Here is a 24,481-nt window from a genome sequence, read left to right as displayed (position 1 = left end):
TCACAGAATATCATCTTGGATGAGTGTGTTTTGGCAGTTGTCCAACCTAAAAACCATTCCTTGTCTCAAGCTTGGGCAGGGGCTGTTGATTGTTTGGTTTTGCTTTGTCTCACAGCTAATTGGGTATATTGCTTTAACGACCTTGGGCTAAAGCTACTACACAAAATTGCATGGCTTTCTACTTTCATTTGTGTGAAGGGTGTGGAATACAAACTACTATTTCTTTACTTGCTTTTTTGTGGACATAAAACCATCTTGTGAGGGGGACCAGGAGAGATGCTTTTCCTTGGTGTAGCACAGTTAATGCTGTTTGAAATGATCTGTCATGGAACAACCTTTGGAATAATTGCTGTGACGCTGGTTGTTGGGAACATGCGTGAATTAGCCTCTGCTAGCATTAGCTGGTGTCATTACCCTGTGAATGTGGGGTGGGTCCCGTGCTGCTGATATTGTTCACTAACTGTTGCACATTAAGCACTGGCTAAATCCTGAAGTCCATATGCAGAATAGGACTAGACCTTTCAGCTTGGTGTACAGTGGGGATCTTCCAGGTCTGATATTTTTTTTTTTTTCCCAAAGGCTAGCATGCTCCTGACTGTGTAAGAGACCGTCTTGGCAGTATCCCAGCTCAGCTGATGGATCAGGTGCAAGGAAGGGGTGGTCTGGGAAAAATGGTGAGGCCAGAACAGCCCTTTGCAGCACCCACTGGTGCTTTCTGAAAAGAATTAAGTGTATGTTTTCTTGAGAAATCCCTTCCTCTCTGAGCTGGATCTTCAAAAGGCTGGTCCATCTTGGATCCTCAGGAGCTGGCGTACAGCAGCAGGGACCCTAGAGCTTCTGTGACAGCTGTGCACAGATGGCAATGTCTGCTCTCAGGGGGGTTCCCTATGTCCATGATAGAAGATACACAGCACTCAGGACGAAGAACCAAGGTTAATTCTCTGAGTGGCCAAATCCTGCTGCCAAGACAGATGGAGGCAGGGAAGCCTCACAAAGCGAACCAAGACACATCCCTCGTACTTTAGTGCTTGCCTGTGTATTTTATTCCAAGATGGAACAAGCCCATCCTCGGTTCTGGACAATATTATAATGAGCAGGGAGCCAACATTTGGACAGTTTGGGTGCAAAAAGAGACTTCATGGTTGATCATCACACTTAGCTGTTAGCTGGGGCAGGAAACTCTCAATATTGTAAGCAGGTGAAGATTTTGAGTGGCTTCCACTTTATCACTCTCCCAAATAAAAATGCAGAGATATGTGGGAGATTCAGATAGTCAGTGTGTAAGGAACAGATTTAAACAACATGAAGAGATTTTTTGTTTTTCTCTAAAACCTTGTACACGCTGGCTAGTCCTTCCCTTTGTGTGTATTGTTAATTATTAAACAAAATTGATCTTTATATGAAGCAGTTGTTCTGTGAAGGCCACTTACCTAATCCTGAAGGTAGGAGTTTGCTACTCTTGACACCCCTCACATCCCTTGCATCTCTTTATCCCATGCGAGGTAAAGTAGATAGATCTTGTTCATAGACATATTTCAATCATGAATGCACTGCTTTCATCTATTGTCTGCAAATATATTTTATAATTGTGTGCTCCATCAGTCAATTTATACTATGTTACCTTTTCAACAGTTTATACTACTGAGCATTGGTTCAATGGCCCTTTTTTTTTTTTTCCTCTGCTGCTCCATTCCACACATTATAAGTAAATTATACAGTGACTTACAGAAGTCATGCATGACTGCTATTGCTTAGTGGCTATTGCTGAACATCTGGTTTATTCATAGGGGAACTATCATACTCGAGAACAGGTAGACTCATGCTAGAAATTTGAGCCTGAGGCAAGCCCATTTGCAATCCATGTTGCTATTCCCTGAAATCCTTTATTGTAATACCCAGGACAGAAAACACAGTGAACTTAAAATGTAGTAAGTTGGAAATATATACTCTTTCTATAGCTCATAACTAAGAACACCATGTTCAGTAGATTATTTTAACACAGATCTTCTATGATTCAGGAAAAGATAAAGATTTTTATGGAGAACAAGAACACCTGCATTTATATGGATAGCATAAAAGTGTCTAAAGGTTATAATTTATCTTGCTTCCAATCACTAGCTTTGTGAGCTTCACAAGAGGCATTGCCAAGGACAGGTTATTCCAGATTGATTTATTGCTTCTGCTCATGGGAACATGAACAAGGATAGATGGACTCTATGGAGTTGTGGCAGTACAAAAATCCTTATGTGTTTGGTTGCTGTAAATTTTAATTTCTTTTTGTAAACTAACCCTTTTCAGGTGTAATTGAGTCTGTGCTGTCATTGTACATCTTTAGGTTTTGAAATGTCACCGCTTGGAAAGGACCCTCTGGAAGCCTTGAGGACCTTAGCCTTTTCAGAAAACCCAGGTTTACAGCAGTCTGCTGCCCTCTATTACTTGCATATGAGTCAGCACAGTAAGTTATCTCAGTGCATTAGAAAATTTTCGTGTAGTTATAAATAAAAGTATTATTTCCAACTGTGAGACTCTCTTTGATTCATTAATCAAAGTTCTTTTTTTTTTTCTTTCATGCTATGTTGTATGCTAAGGAAAATGGAAACGTTGTCATTGTCGTGTGGGCAGAGTCATTCTGTGTTTTGCTATGACAAGATATCTGTCATGATTATAAAAGACTATCATTTATGTAATTGTAATACTTCTGTAAAACTCAGCATAACCCAAAGTAGTTAGAGTCAGTCTATACTGAATCTCCTGAGAGCAACACAGTCAAAATATGGTGGAAGGAAATGGACATAATGATCGTTTAAGGTTTTATATCATATAATTTTTGGAAGAGGGCAAAGCTCTAGAGGCCAAATTGTGGTGGAAATTTATGCAGGAAACGTTCTTCTTTGTCCCAACTATTCCGTGGGAGCTCTTGGCTCCTGAGGTAATTTGTAAAAGGTTAGAAGTTAGCCTAGATATGCCAAATAAATAAAATTTCAGCAAGTTTGGGTCCTACAAAAAGGTAGAAATACCAGCAACAAGCAGGCTGTGATTTATTTGTTTATTTATTTGTTTTAAATTTACTTCAAGGAGAATATTCTGGCACTTGGCTTGATAGCTTTATCCCATGTATTTTTTGCTGGATAAAAAGTGCAGATAGCCACAACATGAGGACCTGCTATGAGGCGGAATGACTTTTTTGGTAGCGAGGCATATTGCTTCCCTTCCCATGGTGTTTTCAAAGTATTTGATTATTCAAAACCTTTTCAGGAAACTTGCCCTGTTTTTCTAGTAGCAATGGAATTTAAATGAAGGGGAATACCACTCAGCCTATGTATGGTAGCACCTGAGGCTTAAGGCCAACAAGAGAAAAATGTGGCTGCGGTGAATGATGTGATTCCTGAATATTTCCTCTCATTCCTGCAGTGAACGTCCCCCTGCCTGTGGAGCATCTGGAACCCTTCTATGCCTTACTACGGTCTGCTGACCTGGAGGTGCAGCAGATGTCTTCCTTGTCCCTTGTCAACTTCTTGCTGGAAGGAAATAGTGAGTAATTAACAACACATCTCTCTTCAGGTGAAAAAGTATCTCTTCAGCCAGACTCAGACAGAAGGAGGGCACATTTGCACACCCAGGTCTACACAAATCCAAATTCCTTTTTTTGTATTCCTGATAGGACAGGTGTGAGTCTGGTTTCGTCTGCAAACCACATCTGGTGGCACCAGCATATATCAGATCCCTCTAGCTAGGTTATGTCATGTGGTAAGAGATCTTGGATCTGTGTGCAAAGGCTGATAAATTATTCCCAAACTGGTGGGGGAACAGCTCTACTATTCTCATTCTTGAATCGAGAGCCCACCACTTACCCTTTTCAAGCAACAGACACAGTTCTTAGAAATAAACTCTGCCTAGGAGACAGTGCTCATTTTCTTGTTATTTATTAACTGGACCTTGGTCTTAAACTGCTTGCAGATTTAAAAAAAAATTAAATGTTTAATAGAATTCACTTTCTTCTGTAGCTAATAGTGCAAATGTAATTGAGATAGGATCTGGGAGCTACAGATGAAAAACTTCCCAATAAAGTTTATGTCAACAGACAGGGCATGAACACTCGACACCTTGTCAGCGGAGTCCTTGTTGCATCTATTACTGCACTCCCTGGCACCTGGGCCACAACAGGTATTCCACCACACTATCCTGTAACAACAGAAGACAGGGTCAGTCTTTAATGAAGCTAGCTTTTTTCTTTTCTTTTAAGGATCTTGCCACAAATAATATCATGTCCCTATTTACAAGTAAAAATTAATATTTTAAGGGTAGGCTTCAGAAAAAAAGGGGGGTGAGTAAATTGTGAACCGATTGGAAAGCTGCAGTTGCACTTTCCAAATTGAACCTTGTGTTTGAAAACAGAATTGCTAGCAGAAATATTTGGGACTTTCTGAACTAGAACCTCTGAACATCTCTTACTCTTTCACGAGTCTGAAGAGGAATCAAGCAAACCAAGCTAGGGACTGTGAGTGCCTTTCAGGCTGTTTCCATCTTAGGTTTATTTTGCGTAATCCTAATATAGACCCCCAAAGCAGTCAAAGGAAGATATATTCTTTTCACAAAGGTGTTAACTGTTTATTTTTCTGTTTGTCCATTTTTTCTTGAATTTATGAATAGTTGACAAAGAATTAGTTGTCCAAATGGGTTTACTTGAGCCAATTCTGGATCTGCTCGAGTCAGAGGATCCCACTGTCCAATGTAATTCCTGTGCCTGCACCATGACTTTGGCTGTTTCAGGTGAGTGTGCTGTTCTTTCCCTTTATCCTCTGCAGTGAATTCATTCAACTCTTACCTCGTATTTCAAGGCGAAACAACCTATTTGCAGTTGGTTTAAGAATCATAAGATGCAGCAGCAAATTTTGGTATTCCCACATCATAAATTCAGCCTCTTGAGATTCCAGTTAAGATCTTTTTCTCGGTGTTTCTGACCTTCATGTTCTTATGATTACAAACCTTTTTCTGATTTCCAACCTAAATATACTCACGACCAGCTTATCTTAATAAGTGTCTACATTGGCTTTTGCTTCAGTAGTTCTGCCTCTCTGATGTCTATGCTGATGAGGCTCCTTCATTTTACTAGAATGAAAAAGCCAAGCTCATTTAAGACTCCTCTTGTAAGGGAGGCTCTCCATTCATCTTCGTAGTCCTTCTGGGTGTAAATGATATGTTCCAGAAATGGAACATAGCAATTGCATCTGCTGTTTTGTGATACCACAGACCTCAGACATTGTTACAGTCCCAAAATGTACATAAATGCTGCAGGAGTTCCTTTTTGAATTCAACTCTTCTGAAAAAGGTCACCAGAAATGTGCAGTATTTCAGCTGGGGTCTCACCTTTACTTTATTGTGGCATCCAGGGAGCTACGGTTTGTGGTACATCTCATGATAACACTTGCTTTTTTTGTGATTGCATCATGGTGATGTCATCCTGCAGCTGACTTAATCACTTAGTCTTTCTCCTCCTCTGCTGCTATTTCCAGCAGACACCAATTAATTAAATGTCTGCAGCAAATGTTTCCAAGTGCACATCCCTGTATTTTGTACTATAAGGTTTCATTCTGTTTCTGTTGCTTCAGTCTTCTAACTTGTCTGTTATTTGTAAAATATTCCAGTCCTCCACTGCATTGACAGTGCTGCACTCACACCTTTCTATTAGCTTTCTGGTTCAAAACCAACTACAGACCAGTCCTTGTGGAAACTTCACTTGTAGCCTCCTTCCAGGTGGTCATTCCTATTCAGCAAAACTTGCTGCCAGCTTGCTTTTAGTCAGTTCCTTATCCATCATGTACCACTTGCATTTGTTACCAACTTCTCTGGCTTAACTATGCATATTTCATATCATGATATAGATATTTCCCTGGCATCCAGACAGATAAGCTCAACCACAATTACCAAAAGTAAGGTTATCAGGTTAGTCTGGCTTATTCTACCTTTTGCAAACGGTAATTCTACGGCACAAATTGTGTAAAGGCCTGTATAAAAGCCATGAATAACATTTATTTCCCCTCCTGTAGTGTTTATTCAACCAGCTTCACTCTCCAGCATGGGAAGTTGCAATCAGGTCTCTCAGAAGGCTGAGAGAAGCATGGTGAAAGGGTCACTTTCTCATTTAAGTATTTATCTTGCAAAGGGGGAGTGGATAAGCAGGATCCAACTACATGAAAGTGCTGATTTGCATTTTATCCCATCTTTTTATTTGCAGGTTTTTAAACACTTTTCCCTTTGAAACTTATTTTTAAGCATTGCATATTGTTATGGTCAGGTTACTTTGTGTGGAATGCAAATTGCCTCATTTAAATATCAAAATTAAGTATGGCGTTGCTAAAATTTTGGGTACCTGGCACTAGAAGGACTTTATGTATGGTCAGTGAAGTTTTGCCCCTGAGGATTTACAGAGAGATATCCCTTCACCTGTTTTAAGCAGCCCACAGAGAAAGTGACTTCTTCGGGGACCTAAGGATGTTCCTTAGTCCTGAAGACACTCTGGCCCTTCTAGATATCTCTGTCTTTAACCCAGAGTGTAGGGAACCCTCAGCCACTCCAGATTCACCTTCATTCTCTGTTGAGAGTGGTCACCTAATGCCTTTGCACACTCTTAAGTGCCAGTGTACCTCTGAGCACAAGGTAGTTCAAATTAAGCACTCAAGGAGCTTTCAGACTAGATAGGAAGCATCTGCTGAACATAGAGTAGGCAGTCCAGCAAGCGCATAGGCTGGGTTGCTGCCTGGGATGTGATCAGTGTTGAGGATCTCTGTCCCAGTTAGACTAGGATTTAGAAGGACTGGATCCATTTATTTCTTTTTCAGACTATATTTAGCTACCACAGCAATGAGACTAAAGCAAGAGGCAATTCTCTAGAGTTTATTTTAATTTTAACTCACAGACTCTGATATCTTAAAGGGTCTGCTTGAGAAAAGTATTCTGTTCAGTCATGTCCTTCAAGTAAGCCATTCATGCTTCGGAGTGGTTTAAAAAAGATAAATATGGAAGCACAACCAAATTAAGAAGATTCTTAAGTAGCTTTAAGGTGACTAAAATTCTAAATCCAAGAATGGTAATGTGTCTTAATTCTGCTGCAATGACCATGCAAGACCGTCTACAGAGTGGAGCTGTTTAGCAATGTGACTGCAAGTTATACGTAAGCTGGGTTGTCTGGTACTTACCTGCTGCAATAGGTAGCCAAAAATAAAAACAGCAAACAAACCCATTCAGATGAAAAGGATTTGAAGGTCAGTTTTTTCCAACACCAGCATTTGTCTGCACAGCAAAAGGACACATGCACTTCTGCAATCACCTGCAGCTTTTCAATATGTGGGTGAAAGTAATCACTTCTGGGATAAGAACTCTTCTTAAAGTACATAGGAACAGAACTAAATGTTCACAGCAAGGGTTTAGGGAGGCCTGAACATCTGCATTAAGCTAAAGAAGGAGGAGGCAGAGTGTAGAGCACACAAATGACAGAGAGTGGAAAGAAAGAATTTATAAATGCAGGTTTCAAGGTGAGTTATTCAAACCCAGCTTGAGTAGATGTTATTGATTTCCCCACTTCAGAGTAGCATCTGAATATGTGGTTCCCTTCTAAAAGCACTCTAAGGGGCATCAGTGGTTCCAGTGGCACCAGTGGAGGGACTGCATTACTTAGATAAACAGGTGGTCCAGGAGAGAAACATAATCTAGCCTGCCACATCTCTTACGGAGATGATAGTACAGTTACACATCTTGGTGAGATAGATATCTCCATCCATTCTGTCATAAGTTGACAAAACAGATAGTGTTCAGCCACATTATCTGACCAAAACTAGAATGAGAATGGAGAGAAGGATAAGGGAAATGACGTGTAAAAATAAATCCAGCAAACCCACTATTGTGGGCACTAACAAAGACTGCAGAGGAGAACTTGTCAGCTAGTGAATGACCCAAACGAAAATGAAAAAAAATAATAATTTTTTATTTTGGTCACAGAGGTTTCCATTGTGTGGGTACCTCTTGTGGTCTCTTCACTCTCCTGTGATGAGAACAGGTGCCCCAGTCCTTCCCAGGCAGGAGGGGGGTGCCTGGGTCTCCATGCGCCACCTCCCTCCGAAGCAGGCTGTAAGAGCTCATCCTGCCACCGTAGGCTTCCAGTGTTGACCACCACCGCTGAGCCCTCAGGCAGAAAAATTGTTTGAGCTGTCATGGATGTGAAGCCTTTCCAAATCAAGCCAGTTATGTTTCTTTAAGGAAGAGAAACCTTTGAAGCACCCAATGGCTCATATTCTGTCATGGCCAGTGCTTCCTTCAGAAGATCTTCAGACTGGAAACACACCCCTGAGAAGCTCTCTCACAAGAGGATATAGGATTCCCTTTCCCTGCCCTAGAAGGGAAAGCAGAAGAAAGAATTTGCCCAAGTTTTGTAATTCCTTTGCACAAACGTGACGTTCCCTTCCACATTCACAAACATTCATGGAGTGCATTGTGTGAAAGAATGAAGGAAGCAGCAATATCTGAATTCTCAGTCTTTTTACCTCTCTTCTTTACCCAGCTAATAAGAGTTCACATCACACCGGACTGGTTTCCATCAGTTGGAGCCGCACAAAAGAATTTCTGCTTCCGCTGAGGGAAACAAAAGAACAATATGCAGGCAGATTAGATTGGAGAAAGGCTTGTCTACAAAATTGACCAGAATATTTCACCAGAATAATAGCTTCCCACATGGAAAAGCTGTTTCTAAATACATTACTCTTCCCAGAACAATTATTTTCCTCAAAAATTAGAGTATTTTTTTCCAGAATAAAAGGTATTTCCTTGAGTATAAAATATTCATATGAAGGCAGAAAAGGACTTATCCTGGCATACTAAACTGATACTGGCTGAACCATACTTGAATAAATATCCTGGATTATCTGTGTGTGTCAGTTCCCTAGTATAGATAGGCTTCAGGTATAGAAATAATGGCTTTGTTCTCTTCACTCTTGAGTTGGCACCTGAGAAGTTGATCTCATCCAAATACCTTCATATTTCTTGCTTTCTGCTGCTTCATGTTTCTCTCGGCAAACTTCCAGAGACCAGCCATTGTTTAAACTGTCTAGAAATGTACGTAAATGAAGCAATACCCAACTAAAACTCCTGTGGTCTTCAGTGGCAGTTTGGCTCGTATAAACAATGAAAGATGTAGGCAATGGACTTGCTTTTTCCTTTTATAAAACAATCTGCAGAATACTATGATATTAAGAGAATTCTCCATTGGTCTAATTCCCATTTAAATCTCATTGACTTCAAAGAACACCACTACCAACACCTTATTTTTTCAAAATTACGCCACTAGAATGCTTATAAGATGGAAATACAGATAAAGTATAGCTATAAATAAGACAGTAAAGGGGAGAGGACCATAGCTGTCTCAGTGTGGCAGCAGGTTATTTGTTGCAAATGTTTTGATGGCCTCATGGTAGAGGGGTAAGGAAGAGCATAACGGAAGGATTCCCTTCTATACGGTGCAGCTGAGGCTACCTTCAGTAAGTCCAAAAGAAAAGGAGTAGAACTAAAAGCAGATATTTTTTTTCTAAATTGTGTCACATTTCATAGCACAGTATAACTTTATCATAGGTAGTGTACTTATATACACAGTATATAAATGTTATATAGTATTTTATAGTATATAGTTAATTTTATAGCATTATTTAAGTATTATAGTTATTTTTTTCCCCAAATTTTCATCCAAGAGTCTCAAGGGACTCTGCAGATCTTTTTTGAATTCTCCTTGTACTCCAGGATGTTGAATACAACTGTACAACTTGATACGCTGCCATGCAAGGAAGCATCACCACTTCAGAGAAGCAGCATCTTTTCAAATTCCAGTGCCTAAGTCAAATTCTGTCTTTAGAAACCTCTGCATTGTTTGTAGCTGTCAAAGGAGTGACACAGGCACATTTGAAGAGAGAAATTGGCCCTGAATATACCCTGCTAAATTAATTCAGTCTTACCTGCAGTTATTTGTGTAGGTTTTGGTTGGCACACTGAATAGCTTGATCAGACGTACCAGGGGTACAAGGCAAGTATGACACCTTGCTAACCTGTTTAAGGGGACTTACGATCCTTTCATTTTAATCATCCCAGTCACAAAACAAAAGCATTGAACTAGCTGTGATCTATGGCTAATCCAGAAGTCACGAGTTAGTTTCTTTCTCATTGAGCTCTTGGAATTTTTAACAGGTTCCTTCAAGCATGCAGAGAAATTTTGATATATACCAAAAAATCAGAGAAGTGAACACCAAAGAAATCTAGTCTTGCTAGTTGTCCTGCTCCTGGCTCACAGTAAGATAGCAATGTCTTGTTTCTTTCTTTCCGTCTCTGATTCTTTTCTCCAGAGTCTAACCGAGAGGCTATTGGCGCTGCGCAAGGAGTTACACCCCTACTGTCTCTTGCCAATTCCTGTGATCCTAGAGTCCAACAAAACGCAGTTGGTGCTATTTTCAACCTCACACAATCAGGTACTTTCTGACTAATGGTTTATCTAAAATTGCTGAAAGAAAATTTCTCACTGATAGAAAAATAATTCAAAAGGGCTAAGGCAAGAATAAAAGTGTATCTGAGCAACAAATTATTTCCTTTGCACATGGCATTCATGTTGATACCGTAGGCTGGTCATTTAAGTTTGGCCTCTGTTTAGCTAACACAGACCCTTTTTTTGCCTAGTGCCGAAACAGAAAGGCTTGATTTTCAGCCCCAAGAGGCTAATGTACAAGCACTTAAATCATCAAAGAAATAGAAAAAAAAAAATCATTTGTTAAAGAAATAACTTTGTCTAAAAAGTTAGCAGCACATTTGGTGGTACTTTGAAGCAATCTCAGAAGCTTATCCAACAAGGTCAAGCTCTAGGAACATTTGACTTGTATCCCTAACTTGATGTTGGAAGATGCAAAATATAACCACTATGGGCCACACGTTAAAGGCTTCTGGGATATCTGCCAACAGCTTTAGCAAGAGCAGCATTTGGTCCTCTGCAATATGTGCACTACCATACATTAACTCCGAAACAAACCAGCGTTAAATCTCACCTATCTAGATGATACCATTATCCCACACAGCTAAATGATACAGTCACGAGTAATGTCTCTTATCTCTGTCTGGTGGAAGGGAATGGTTGGCAAGAACTTCTACAGTTGGCTATTACACATCTGTTGTTATTCAAAATTTTTAAAAGATTTTTTTTTTTTTTTAACACAGTAATCATTGTGAATATCGTACCTGAGGTTTTTCAGCTTCTCCAGTAATTCAGATTCTCGGAACAGTCTTTAGCATAAAACCAGCAAAGGCTTAATCGATCAGTTAACCTGCTAGTCATTTTGCTAAAATGTCTGCATACTGCTATATTGCACAAGCTCTAAATTATATACTCTCCAGTCACACTGATTGGCATGTATTTGGACAACTTCACCACTCTCTAGAATCCAATGATTGTGCATATCCCTTTTGAATGGTGCCTCCAGATGAGAGGCCGGCAAGGGGGAAGACACACTAACAGCACTTTTTTTGTTTTTGAATGGCAGAGAAAATCCAACAGGTCCTATGCAAGGAAGGAGCCCTACCCGTTCTTACCTTGCTGCTTGAATCTCCTGACTCAGAAGTGCAGGTATGGCTCAAACAGGTCAGATTTTTAAACAGTAACAGTGTGACTGTAAGGAGAGCACAAACCACAGCATGTAGAAATGAAAAGGTGGAGAGGAGGGAAGGTTTCTCTAGAGAAGTGGGGAAACATGTGAGAGCATCTTGGTGAAACTCAGCTCAGTCAGATAATGTATGTTCAAAACACTCCACTTGTCTAGCTCCACAGGAGAAAGCTTATGACGCAGAAGCGCACCTGGCAGCACGCGCTAATGCTTGCACGCAGTTGTTACGCGGTTACCTTCTTGTGTCTTTCAGATCATCAGGCAAGTTGCAGATAGGCCTCTTCCTCTGGGTTTTTTTGCATCCTAACTTTGATCTCCCGCTCTAAGCAATTTTACTAAGCGTTCTGAGAAGGCATAACTTGCAAAGATTCTTTTCTTCTTATTGTAAACGTCTGGGAAGCCTTCCTATTTTATGCCTACCACAGACGCCTCTTTGTGATTCTGCACAATTAACAGAGAGCCAGTCGTGGTTCAAAAGTATGCTGATGAAAAGCTGTGAATCAGAGTTGTAAACCTTAAAATCCGCTAGTTCATTCATTCAGTCCTCTGAGTAGTACAGGATTGTTTCCTCCATTGGTTTTGTTATCTCTATTCAGGTTTCTTTTAAGTGGCTGGAGGGATGGAGCCTCTGGAATTGCTTTCTGCAAACTGTTTCAGCATTATCAGCTTTCTCCAAGATTCATCTTAAAACTTCCTTCTCTGCAGTTCAACCTGTTTCTTCTAATTATACCTGCCTAGTAATACATACTCTCATATATATAATCCTCCCTAGCATTAATGTTTAAATCCTTTGAAAATGATTTCTTGGCATGCTAGGGCAATGACTGCATCCAACCTGAGTAAATCAATGTAAACATATAATAGAGTAGATGCAGGTGCCAGCAGCAGTGTCATTGCAGCAGCAGAGTACATTCCCAAATACCCAGGGTCCTGATGGGTTTGTACAACATGCAGTGCCACAGCACGACTGCTGTTGTAGCTGCAGCAGATTGCATTGCTTTTCCTGGAGGAAGCCCACTTAGGCTGTTACCAGATCTACCCCATAAAACACCCTTAAGACGAAAAAGCACTTTATTTTCATCAGATCTAAATCTGAGCATTTCTCCAATTTATTTTTATTCTCTTCAACATGTCACCACAGTGACCTCCTCTCTCTCTACTTTTTTCTTGGTTCTCTGCAGTATTACAGCTGTGCTGCCCTTAGCAATGTGGCGGCCAATGTTCAGCACCACGAAGCTATGCTGAGACCCGGCAACAGATTCCTGCTGCGGACACTCATCTCTCTCTTATCCTCTTCTGTGGACAAGGTAAAGCTGTAGCTCTCTCTTTGTGTAAAGGTTTAGCATCAGAGTAGAGCTATAAACTTGGGCCTCCAGTTTCAGTCTTGCACAACTCTACTCATCTACTGTACAGGAGCCTATGCAGCATCTTTCCCATGAGAAAAAACACATATATTAGAAGATACATAGGTTCTACAAGGTCAACGTATGGAGAAAGAGAAGTGATATCATTAAAGTTGTTCCACAGCCCTGGACATTTCCTTTGGACTAGGATGGCCTGTATTCTTTAAACTTCAAGCTACGTGTGTGAAGTTCTCTGTCCAGGCTCTCAACTATGTTTGATCATTGTGTCTGCGACAGCAAGTATCTGGAGCATCTATTAGGCTTTTTTTTTTTTTTTTTTTTCTGTTTGGTATCCATCACTTTGACTATATGGCTTCAAAGAATAGCAACTCAAAAATTTTGCTTTGTTGGGAGCCACACCAAAGAAACTTCAGTAAGCCACAGTTCAGGATTTAAAGGGTGGAACCTTAAATTCTGTATAGGAGGGAGGTGGGAAAAGCAAATGAGACAAATTCACTCCTTTCATTTTCCTATAACTTTTCCTAAAATAAACCAACATCTGAACCCCATTGGATCTTCCTCATCAACAACAGGACGATTGATACTAGAGGAGGTCGAAAAAAAAATTCATCAAAACTTTGACAACAAAGTGTCCCAAAATTTGTGCTCTGAAGACAGTGTAATAGCTTGCTAGTGTTGTCATGTTTATTTCGCATACAGTAGGCAAGAACATGCATTACTGAAACCGCTCTTTTTTTTCCTTCTGTCTTTGGCACAAGCAGGTTTCAAGCCAGGCATGTGTTTGCCTAAGAAATTTGGCTACTAGTGGTAAGCACTATTTCTCTTTCTTTCTTTCTCTGCCTTTCTGAGTGAGCACAGTGGGTTGGGAACCTTTCATATTAAAAGCAAAGAGAGAACCTGTTTTCTACACTTCAAGTGGATGATAAGGGAAGAGGGAGGTGCAGTGCACAGACTAACTAAACCTGCCTCAGAGCTCCAGCAAGGGGAAGTATCTGGAAAAAGTGAGAGACAGCAGAGTTCGTATGCACAGAGCCTTTCCAACTTTTTAAGTTTTTCTCCCTTCCATGTTTCCTAAGCATTAAACCTGATTAGGACAGAATGTCTCCTGAAATTGCTGCTTGAGTGGGGACCTGCCTTCTCCCAAGGCATGAATCTGTCTATCATTAAATATAATTTTCTCCCATTTGTCATCCTCTTAAAAATATCCTATCCTATTAAATGCCCAAGATCTGTTTCTATGGCATACTCGGGACATGAAAGCAGAGGACTGGCATGCTCAACGCTAGAGCCCTAGGGTCCAGAGTAGAGTTGTTCATCTAGAAAATGTTAAGGTGCTTAATTTTGAAGCAATATCACAATTATAGTGGAGCTGGGAGTGAAGGAACTGCTGCGCTGCTCTTTGGCATGGTTAAAAACCTCTGGTCTGCGTGGCCTTCTAGGACTGCCGCTCCATCTGCTGGCTGCTCCAGCGTTGCCTTTAGTGACCCAAAAGCACTCGCTGAAGTTGCAGGGACAAATGGGATATAAGGATTCAGCCAGGATGGCTGATCTCTCCCCTGGCTAAGCATAACTCTGCAAGACAGGTGGTGCCTGGGGAGGTCTGTCTTTCTGTCTGTGCAGCAGAAGCCGCCACCTTCCTACCAGGCCTTATGCCGATGAAGGACTTGGAAAATACCCCTCATTTCTTCTCACTGAGGTTCAGACACAGACTGAAGGGTACCCAAACCTACATTCTGCTCTCAAGCCTGTATTAAACCTTTGGCAAAAGGAGCCAGAATAAATGAGGGTTTAGTTTTATAACTAAACATCCAGCATTGTCCCATCCCACGGAGATGGGGAGGTCCCCTCTAATTTCATCACTGAGGCAGTGTCAAATGTTTATGAGTCGGGGCCTGAATGCCTCCTCGCAGTGCTCTGAAGCTCCCTGACCTCGGTCATTTTCCCAAACCAGCGGACATCCAGGCCAAGATGGTTACTGAGGACGTCCTCCCCAAGCTGCGCTCCCTCCTGGCATCCGGCAGCGAGGCCGTGCGTCGCGCCTCCATCGCTCTGCTCTGGATACTGTCCCAGCACCCGCACAACCAGGTAGGGGAGGTCGTTTCCCAAGACCAGAGGAGGAAGAGTAGTTCTGGCCACCGCCTGGGGTAACGCTCTGTTATGGCAAAACTGCATACAAAATGCATTTGGAGAATGACCGATAGGCTCTGTGAGACTTCCCAACCCTTCTCCCTCCCACGCAGATTGACGAGGTTTTGTCTGCTGCATCTGCACTGTCACTAACTACCCAAGGAGCCTATCTGTTGTGGTGAGTGGGATCCAAAGGATCCCGTAGTTAATCAGAATACCTGTAACGGGACCAAGGGGAGAGTAGAGGGGGAGGTGGGCGTCAGATTCCTTAGATGCGTGGATACTACCCTGCACTCTGTGCAACTCCCTCTGGTCCCCTCGGTCCCCAAACCGTAGGTCTCCAGGTGGGTGTAACAAGGAGCAGGACGCATGTGTAGCACTGTGAGAGACTGCAACCATGGAGGCAGCTGAGGAAGTTACTCCTTGGCTACAGAGCTTGCTCACACATTGAAAAGCAAACGAATTTAGAGTGTGCACTTAAAATGCATCAGTGCAAAAAAGAAAAAAAAAAAAAAAGGTGCAAAAATACTTCCCTATATGGACAGTTATTCAGAAATACATTTGCATAAATTTAACACGTTTTGACTTAGGATTGAGACAGCAAGAGGGGCTAAAAAAATTTGAAATCCTACCTATCTTTAGCTAATTTGCCAGGACTTTCCTGTGTCTCCTCATGTCCTTAGTTACAGAACAGTTCTTTTGCCCACGTTCAGGGTAAACACCACCCTTAACAGTACAACACTGTGCAAATACATGAAGTCTGACTAGAAATAAACTACAGCAAATAAACAAAACAGACACTCCTGCTGTACTTTCATCCTCCACATAAACCCCAGTAAGTAGTGACTGACAAATTATTATTATTTTTAAATGTGTTTTTCCATTACAGTAATTAAAGGCATCCTTAGGAACACAGATATGAAAGGTTTTTGATAGGTGTCTTAAGCTAACAGTAACCTTTAAGAAAGTCAGAGTTTGGGTAGACAAAGCAAAAAAAAATGTGAGAACCTTTCCTGCCCCATTGCTTTAAGCAGTAGTGACAGACGATCTGAGTAGCCGCAGCTGGGCTTAGGTGCTTCTCATGGCTGAAATACACTCAGTCTGATTTGAAATGTCCTCCGGGTACTGGAAGCCTGGTGCCTTACACCTCGGTTGCACATACACAGCACAGTACAAACCAAACGGCACCTTCTCTAACGCCAGGACGTGATGGAAAAAACGGGCAAGCTCAATGCCTGGGAAGCAGCAACTAGAGCACAGAGCTTTTCAAAGGCACTGTGGCGTCGCTGCGTTAGCACCAAATGTCCTCATTGCTTGTCAAACCGCCTCATGCAATCAAAACACAATTTGCTCTCAACAAGCTTACAACTGAAATACATTTAGTTGGAGGCTATTTACACAGGAAAAACATTACTCTGTATGAGGCACTACGCTGGAACGTTGTCCTCGCTCCTATTTGCTTTTCTTGCCCCCAAACACCATTTACACTTTTTGTTCTCCCAGAAAAGCATATCCGCGGCTCCTTTCCTCCCTGACGCTGGAACGTGTCTTTACCGGTGCTCCCAGCCCCCAGCTACAACGTGCACGGCACTGCACGGCGCAGCGTCGGTGGGAACAGACCCAGGCACCAGGAGCTCGCAGCGGGGACGCCGGCAGGGAAACAGCCCGTCCTTCGCGGGGGAAGAGGGTCTGCAGCAGGAGGCTGGAAAGCACAGCATCACTCTCGAGGGTTTATTCTTCAGTGAGAAGTATCTACATCTCAAAATTTGTTTTCGTGAGCAAACACGGCTCTCCCTGGCTACTGAATGTTGCTGCTTTGTGCGAGCGAGCCCTGGGCGCTCTGAGAAGAGGCTGACCTCTCCTTACTCATGTCCTGCCTCCCCACCTCCGTGCCTTTTCTGGCCTGTTTTTCAAATCTTTTCAAGGTTTCTTTCTCTAACCCAGGCTGAATTCTCAGTGAGTGAAAGAGGGACTTCTCCATGGGAACAGCTGTTGGAAAACAAACCACCGAACAAAGCTAACCTTTACTACCAAGTCAAGTGATGCTTGAATTATTACAAATACTACCCAGGATACAATAGGGCAGAATTCATCTGCCCTTTCGTTACCGTGAAGCAAACCCCCGGGAATGCTTCACAGAGCTCCCCTCCCTGCTTAAACCCCTTTTCTGCAATCCCCTGGGCAGGCTGTTGACAGCAATTCCCAGCAAGCACTGGAAAACTTCCCTCTTACAGGGGGAATTTTATTCAGTTCTCCCAAGGACAGCCAAGGCCTGAAACACTAAAGAAGGAGCCAGGCTTTGTGAGAAAACAGCCTTTTAAACTGCATTCCTTTGAGCAAAGACCTGGATGTCAGGGTGGCAGGAGTCTGTCTGCTCCAGATGATGCCACTGACTTTCCACTCCAGGTACAAAATAACTTTGCCTACCCATCTTGCTACTTGGTAAACAGGGGATAATATTTATCTCGTCAAGAAATCCCTGGATAAGGGGTGCAAGTGCAGCATTGCAATTGTAAGCACAGTTGCTGCTGGAATGCTTTTCCTTGCCCTTTTTTTTTTTTTTTCTTTAATCTTAGAAGAAGTTAGATCAATATCCATCTGAACCACCCAATCCATTTTTACTCAGTTTTCTTGTAATTCTCTCTCGCTGTGCAGGATTGAGCCAGAAAACAAAATCTGGATCCCAGCCATATGCCAGCCAAAAAAGAGGTTCAGCAAAATTTAAAGTACCGTCACTTGCTAATGCAGGTCCTAAATAAACAGAAGAGCTTAGCAGGGAAGCCATTATATATTAGAAAGTTCATTTATAGTCTGTAGACAATTTCCTCCTCTCAGGCTGTAACAAATCAAATAAGGGTACTGTAGTTGATGGAATTACATAGAAAAGAGGACACTTGGTCCAAATCCACAGAAAACAGTCATCAATGGTAATTTAATTGGATTATCTAAAATTATATTATTTTTGCCTTTGAAGAGAAGGAAAAATAAAACTAGAGAAAATTTATAGCCATATCTGCATATAGAAGTCCTTAAACGCCCTGAGTTTAGGCATAGCACTGCCCTTTCCATCTATTTTCATGTTTTATTTTAGGATTGCTGGTTGTGACAGTGCTTAAAATGAACCTAAGTGAAGATGTCAGCTGATATTAAAAGAAAATAAGATACACTTTTGCAATTTAACCTAAGTAAAAGAAAGATACAAGTTAAACTAATTTTTAAAGGCATCTGCCTTTCAACGCTGCTTCAGTGATCCTGACATTTCATAAGTTTCAGAATTATGAGATTTTTCTCAACTGTACATAGGACTGGTGATTTGTTTTATATTGAACACTCTTGCTAATGCGTCTCAATTTCTAAGTAGCACAAATAATATAGTTCATTACTAACAAACATAAGAACTGCATAAAGAACACAAATTCCTAAGGGAAAGAGACTGAAAGAAAAAAATGCTCCCAAGAAGAAACCTTTTGCTTTTAACTGTAGACCTAACCAAAAGCCTGCGGAGATGAGGTTTCTCTAACAAAGAGCGGTGTCCTCTTAATCCATACTGTTAGAGTCCCTCTAAAATATCCATTAGACAGCAGAGAAATATATGTATGAACTCAGAAGATGCTGTCCAGAACATGTTACTAAAGCAGTGCCTGATCACAAGCTGATCTAAGCTTACAGTCCATTATCGTAGGCAAGGTAAGTTGCGGGGGTGCTCAAGGACACGCTGCTGCTGCTGCTACTTCACCACGTACTTTTGCCTTTCACACCTATCCTGACCACTTCTTCTTCCAGTCGGGATCACCCGTCCTTCCCCTGACTACCAAGCGTAGGAAGCGTTTGATGCAAACGAAAATAAACTATTGGACCTTAAAAGACTCCAGCTTTCCATAGCAAGTGCTCTGTAGATCAGTGCCAGTCAGTAGACCATATTTTGAGAGAAAAAGCACTGGACGCAGCTGCTACACCGTTGGTTTAAATGAGCTAAGTAACGCTCTTCTTTCAGAGCTGAGGTCTGTCTCTCTATAGTTTGCTGCAAAGCTGCACTGTGTTGCCCCTCCTGGATGTGGCTGAGATCCTGGTTTCTCTTCTCAGGACGCTCTGGCGTCTGCCGAGCTACTGCAGAGCCTGGGGATGCTACTGTCAGTGCATAAAACAGACCCTGTGATTGTCGGCCATGCTGCTTGTATCATCAAAAACCTGAGCCTTTCCAAAACCAGACAGGTATGTACCCAATGTTTTTCACTGAACTATACCCTGGGAGGTTGCAGTTATGTTTATATCAAATCTGCATTACCCACAGAAAGAATTTTTTTTTTTTTTAATAAAATGTACGCCAAGGATACTCTACACAAAATTGTGTGTATGAATAAAAGGACCTGATGTGCCATAATGAAAGGTGGTTTTTTTTTTTCCATATTTTCCCAATACAATACAGAAATGCTAATGAAAATAAGAAATACCTAATTTTTCCTATGAGTGATGTGGTTATCTAATTTGAATGACTGCATCATAGGTATAAAACATACTTCTAGCAAAGATATTTCATACTAATTAAAGGAACCATCCAGGAGAATCTGAGCCAAAAGGAAAACTATTATTTCCAATATTTTTTTTTTCACTGATACTAAGATAAGAATTCTATGAATTTCTGATAGTTGTGAAATCAATTTTTGCAGGGAAATAGATTCCCTCAAACTTGAGGCCCACAGTAAGAGTAAAAACGGACCATCCTTTCAAAGTTTGCTTTAAAAAAATTCACTTAAATTCTGTGACTTTATTCTGTTATCAGCAGGGAGCTGGTTCACCTTCACAAAGCTTTATAACGTGCCTTGCAATGTATTTAGCTCGCACTGCACAAGTGAATCAACAGACGTGAGTGGGAGTGCCAGGTTTCCAGGGTCAATTCTAAGGAACCATCCCTAAAACGCATAAGGGTCCTTAGCACAAGAGGAAAAAAAAGTGATGTTTTCTTGCCAGTGGGACACAGACAGAGTGCGAGAGCTTGACAGGCAGCAGTCTTGAATCCAGCTTCAACCTCTAAGCAGCAGGTTAAAAAACTGCAACGTAAAATGCGCACACAAGAAAAGGTACTCCCTTTTGTTGATAGACACCCGAGCTCCTTGATGGATGTGTGAGCAGCTTCCATTATTGGGACCTCCCAGAGAGCTGACAACTTTGTGATTCAACTTCTCTAGTATCCAGGCACCTCCAGGTGACTCCTTCAGGACTCATTCCTTGGTCTCATGTGCTTTTAATGCAGGTCAACGCAGGCTAAGTCTCCTGTTTTCAACTCAGTCTCTGAAATACATATCCCAGTACAGAGACATGCTGCCCAACACTGCTTTTAGCATAGCAGATTCAACCTAAAAGATAAGGGATACATAGAAATGTTTAATTCATAACATTTCTCTCCAGAAAGAGAACTCACCTTTGCTAGCGAGAGGTCATCTCCTATTTCTGCAGATCAGAGCATTTCAACACCAGAAAGTTTTCAAAGCCCTGGAGGCAAATAAAAGAAAGTGATAAACTTCCACATTTCCCAGTGCTTTGCCCTGGGGCACTCAGCCTATTCACCTCTGCAGCAAGACTTGAGCAAATGACAGCTTAATACTAATGTACAGCCTGGTACAGCAGCAATAGGTCAGGAAAGTCTTTGAGCTCAGAGTGATCTGTTATCATGAGAACATCCCACAGACAGAGCGAGCCCTGGGAAACATCTAAAATCAGGCGATCTCTGAACACCCTAAGTTTTTTGTCACCTGGTTGTGGTAGATCCGGGAGGAGACATTTCCATTATTGGTGTTTTAGCCCTCAGTATTGAGTTACTCAGTCCTTCTGAAGTCCTCAGACACCACTAAAACATAATGAAAGTGCTAAACACCAATCTCTTTCTTGTTGCAGAGAATCATTGAAAGCCCCTGTATTGAAGGTCTCCTCCAGACCATGCTTTCTACTGACATTCAAGAAGACTCTCTTCATTATGTGACATCGTGCCTTGCTGAGCTAGCAAAGCAAGGTAGGGAAGCAACCCCACCATAAATGGCTTAATCTGAGAAGCGTCTGCATCCTTTTTTAATCCTAATGGGCGATGAAGCACGGGTGGGCATACGGCCCAGGTCTTTCCCTTTAAATTCACTGGGAGTTTTGCCATAAGCTTCAAGAAGAGTAAGATCTGACCTACTGGCAGGAGACATGCGCTCCGTTGTTTGCACTTTTTTCTGTTGAACTGCTTAAATACTCAAAGTTCTTTGTGCTGAACTTTACTGCTGTACATGGCCTGTCTACTTCTATTTGTAACGTCACCCAGTTTCTCTGGCTGAATTCATTTCACGACAGCAGAAAGTAATATAAGAGGAGGAAAAGGCTAAAATACAAAGTGGCTTTTTCTCCTTAAGTTTCTTGCACATAGATTTGATAAAAGATCCCAAATTACCACCTGCGGAACGTACAGTACTCCTCATGGCACAGAGGATCAATGTAAATCTCCCAGCCTGTCCCAGCACTGGATATTGCCTGTCAAACATTTCATCTCCTGCATCTCTTGTAACCACCATGTGATTGGTGACACGTCACATTTAATTTTGCAAGAGGTGCCCAGCAGCTGCTGGACAGGTTGAGCCCACTACGCAAGAGTGAATCTCGTACATAAAATGATTCATTCTTTCAGAACACAAAACCAACAAAATAAAAAACCATCAGCCTTTCTCCGAATCAAATCCATGGCCCTACCTTACTGAGAGCATCACAGGACGTGACCCTTTTTTACGATCTAAACATACTTATTGCACAAGTTCGGCATTTATTTTGCTTCTCTGGCTGTGGAAAGGGTTTCCTATGTAGGCAGTATGTTTTCTGGCAGACCTCTCACCTTCATTTCCTCGACACTGGAGTTTCTGTTTACAGACTACACTCTTACCTTTCTGTCTTCCAGAAGGAGCCACGTTACGCATGGTCCAATGGATGGATGAACCCTTGACAAAGTGCTTGGTGAGATTGGCTGGCCAGCTGGAACACACCGAGGCATCCTTTCAAGCTGCTTCCATCATCAAGTACACGATAGGTCACGGTAACTGTCACACAGCATTAACTGTGCTTTCAAAGCTATTTACGGCTGTCTGGAGTGAAATGAGCCTTTTCCCAAAGGAGTTAACTGTCAGGCACTGGACAACCTTTAACATTACTATAGCATCCTCCATCTGGTCTCTACAAGTTTAGTAACATAAAAGCACCTACAGTCACCCTTGAAATACACATAAAACAGCGCTTGAGTGCACGAGAAAGCCAAGGGATGAAAAGGGACCATAGAGAAAGATCTGATTCAGGTGTCTGTTGCCTTCTTCAGGCACTACCATTCTGCAGGGCTACTCTGTAGCCCATTCTGAGGTCCTTAAAAACAACTTCAGTAGGAAAGTGGGATAGCGTAAAACACTCCTTACCAAGGGAAAGATGAGAACGTTTCAGACGAGGCACTGTCGCATCTTTCTCTTTGACCCTCCTTCTCAGTATACACGATGTGACGGCATTCCCCACAGATAGGAGCAGAGGTTGGGAGAGAGAGTTACAAGGGGATGGTTGTGTTCCAAAATTTTAGATCAACTCTGCTCCCTGACCAGCAAGAGGAAAGCAAATGGAACCAAATGCTGCCATTGTAATTCTAGACTAGATTAGCAGGAGCAGTGAAGTAAAGTGGCTTTTAAGAATGTAACCTGTAGTTTTTTAAGTTTTAGTGAGAGAGAATCATAGAATCGTTAAGGTTGGAAAAGACCCTTAAGATCATCGACTCCAACCGTTAACATAGTACTGCCAAGTCCACCACTAAACCATGTCCTTGAGCATCACGTCTACCCATCTTTTCAATACCTCCAGGGGTGGAGACTCAACCACTTCCCTGGGCAGCCTGCTCCAATGCTTCACCACCCTTTCAGTGAAGAAGTTTTTCCTAATATCTAACCTAAACTTCCCCTGGCGCAGCTTGAGGCCGTTTCCTCGTCCTATCGCTTGTTACTTGGGAGAAAAGACTGACCCCCACCTCGCTACAACCTCCTTTCAGGTAGTTGTAGAGAGCGATAAAGTCTCCCCTCAGCCTCCTTTTCTCCAGGCTAAACAACCCCAGCTCCCTCAGCTGCTCCTCATAAGACTTGTGCTCCAGACCCTTCACCAATGAAAAGAGCGTTATTTTTACGTGCAGAAAACAAACAGCTTTATACCTAATGTATTTGTCCCATACAGCTGAGAGCCTTTAAGACTTGCAAGAAAAAGCTGCCCAGATGATTCTTGACACGTTCTCTCAAAACGCACGGTTGGATTTTAATCCTTAGATGTGAGAGAAACTGAAGTCCGTAATGGGTCTCTAATAAGGGAAAACACAAGCCTGTTTCAATCCTGCCACTGAGGATTTGCAACAGAGCAGACTCTCAAGTAGTGAAGAGAGTCCAACAGCGGAACGGCTTCATGGATGGGTTGGCCCGACAGGCTGATCGGTCCCTACACCAGCACACACCGTGCCCAAGGACCGGCTTCCTAGCGCAGCAGCCCACTCGGCGTTTCGTTTACCGGAAGCACCAGCAATGCCGTTGGAGGCTGTAGCGCATGGAAGTCCTTTGCCATTCTTTGCAATAACATTGGTTGTAGCTGAAGTTAATGAGTCATTAACGATCTTAAATGTTGTTTCAAAAATCAGTTTTCAAAGCGTTTCAAAGGCTCCTATTGATCTCCAGCGGTTCTCCCATTTATGCAGAAAAAATGCTGCTTTTGTTGAAGCATCACGTCGGAGAGATTCAGGCTTACCTCAAGAATTTTCTTACCCACCAAGAGATCCGCTTTCAGCAGCTGGGCATCTCTACATTCTGCGGGCTGCGAGAAGGTACGTCCTCCCTGCCGGGCCGAGCCCCCGGGGCCCTGCCGGCCGCTGCCTGCTCCTATCAGCCGCAAACCGGCGCCGCTTCCTAACAGAAACGACAGCGCTGGGCAACTTTCTCTGGGGACTAGCTCTGCTCACTTAAGCAACCGAATAATCTCAAGGGTAGCTGTTACCTTGCCTGTTTTTAAGTAATTAAGAGTATCTTATGATAAAGGCAGGGTTTTTTTTTTTTGTTTGTTTGCTTTAAAACTAGAGGCTTTCTGATCAGCAGGGAAACAGGACTTCAGGTACAGACGTTTCTAGCCAATGTAAGAATGTTTGGCGCTAGACACAACCTAAAAACTTCTCAAATATGAGTTTAGTTTATTTTGATAAAGCAAGCAAACAAGGAAATTGCATAATTAGCTGGTATTAAAGCTGGGAAGTCTCACATCTTTTTCATACTTTAAATCTGTTCC

General features: G+C 42.1%; 1 protein-coding gene across 2 annotated transcripts in view; it reads left to right on the top strand.

Annotated features, from left to right (window-relative positions):
- Window positions 1–24,481, top strand: part of LOC104008818 (uncharacterized) — a 29,427-nt gene that overhangs the window by 1,429 nt on the left and 3,517 nt on the right. Inside the window, exons 2-13 of one of the 2 annotated variants that reach the window (XM_009460724.2) lie at window positions 2,336–2,455; window positions 3,412–3,531; window positions 4,651–4,770; window positions 10,380–10,502; window positions 11,562–11,644; window positions 12,863–12,988; window positions 13,807–13,852; window positions 14,997–15,130; window positions 19,256–19,384; window positions 21,065–21,179; window positions 22,095–22,229; window positions 23,901–24,026. In XM_009460724.2, the coding sequence (XP_009458999.2) occupies window positions 2,336–2,455; window positions 3,412–3,531; window positions 4,651–4,770; window positions 10,380–10,502; window positions 11,562–11,644; window positions 12,863–12,988; window positions 13,807–13,852; window positions 14,997–15,130; window positions 19,256–19,384; window positions 21,065–21,179; window positions 22,095–22,229; window positions 23,901–24,026 (1,377 nt within the window). Of the gene's footprint in view, window positions 1–2,335; window positions 2,456–3,411; window positions 3,532–4,650; window positions 4,771–10,379; window positions 10,503–11,561; window positions 11,645–12,862; window positions 12,989–13,806; window positions 13,853–14,996; window positions 15,131–16,675; window positions 19,385–21,064; window positions 21,180–22,094; window positions 22,230–23,900; window positions 24,027–24,481 lie in introns of those variants that run through there. The other variant, XM_087777423.1, reaches the window with a different exon arrangement.

The sequence above is a fragment of the Nipponia nippon genome, unplaced genomic scaffold (genome assembly GCF_047370975.1).
Source record: "Nipponia nippon isolate SJK-2023a ecotype South Korea unplaced genomic scaffold, ASM4737097v1 scaffold_4, whole genome shotgun sequence".
In the NCBI taxonomy this organism is placed as follows: Eukaryota; Metazoa; Chordata; class Aves; order Pelecaniformes; family Threskiornithidae; genus Nipponia; species Nipponia nippon.
Note: the sequence above shows the minus strand (reverse complement) of the source record. Positions and strands in the feature narration are given on the sequence as shown.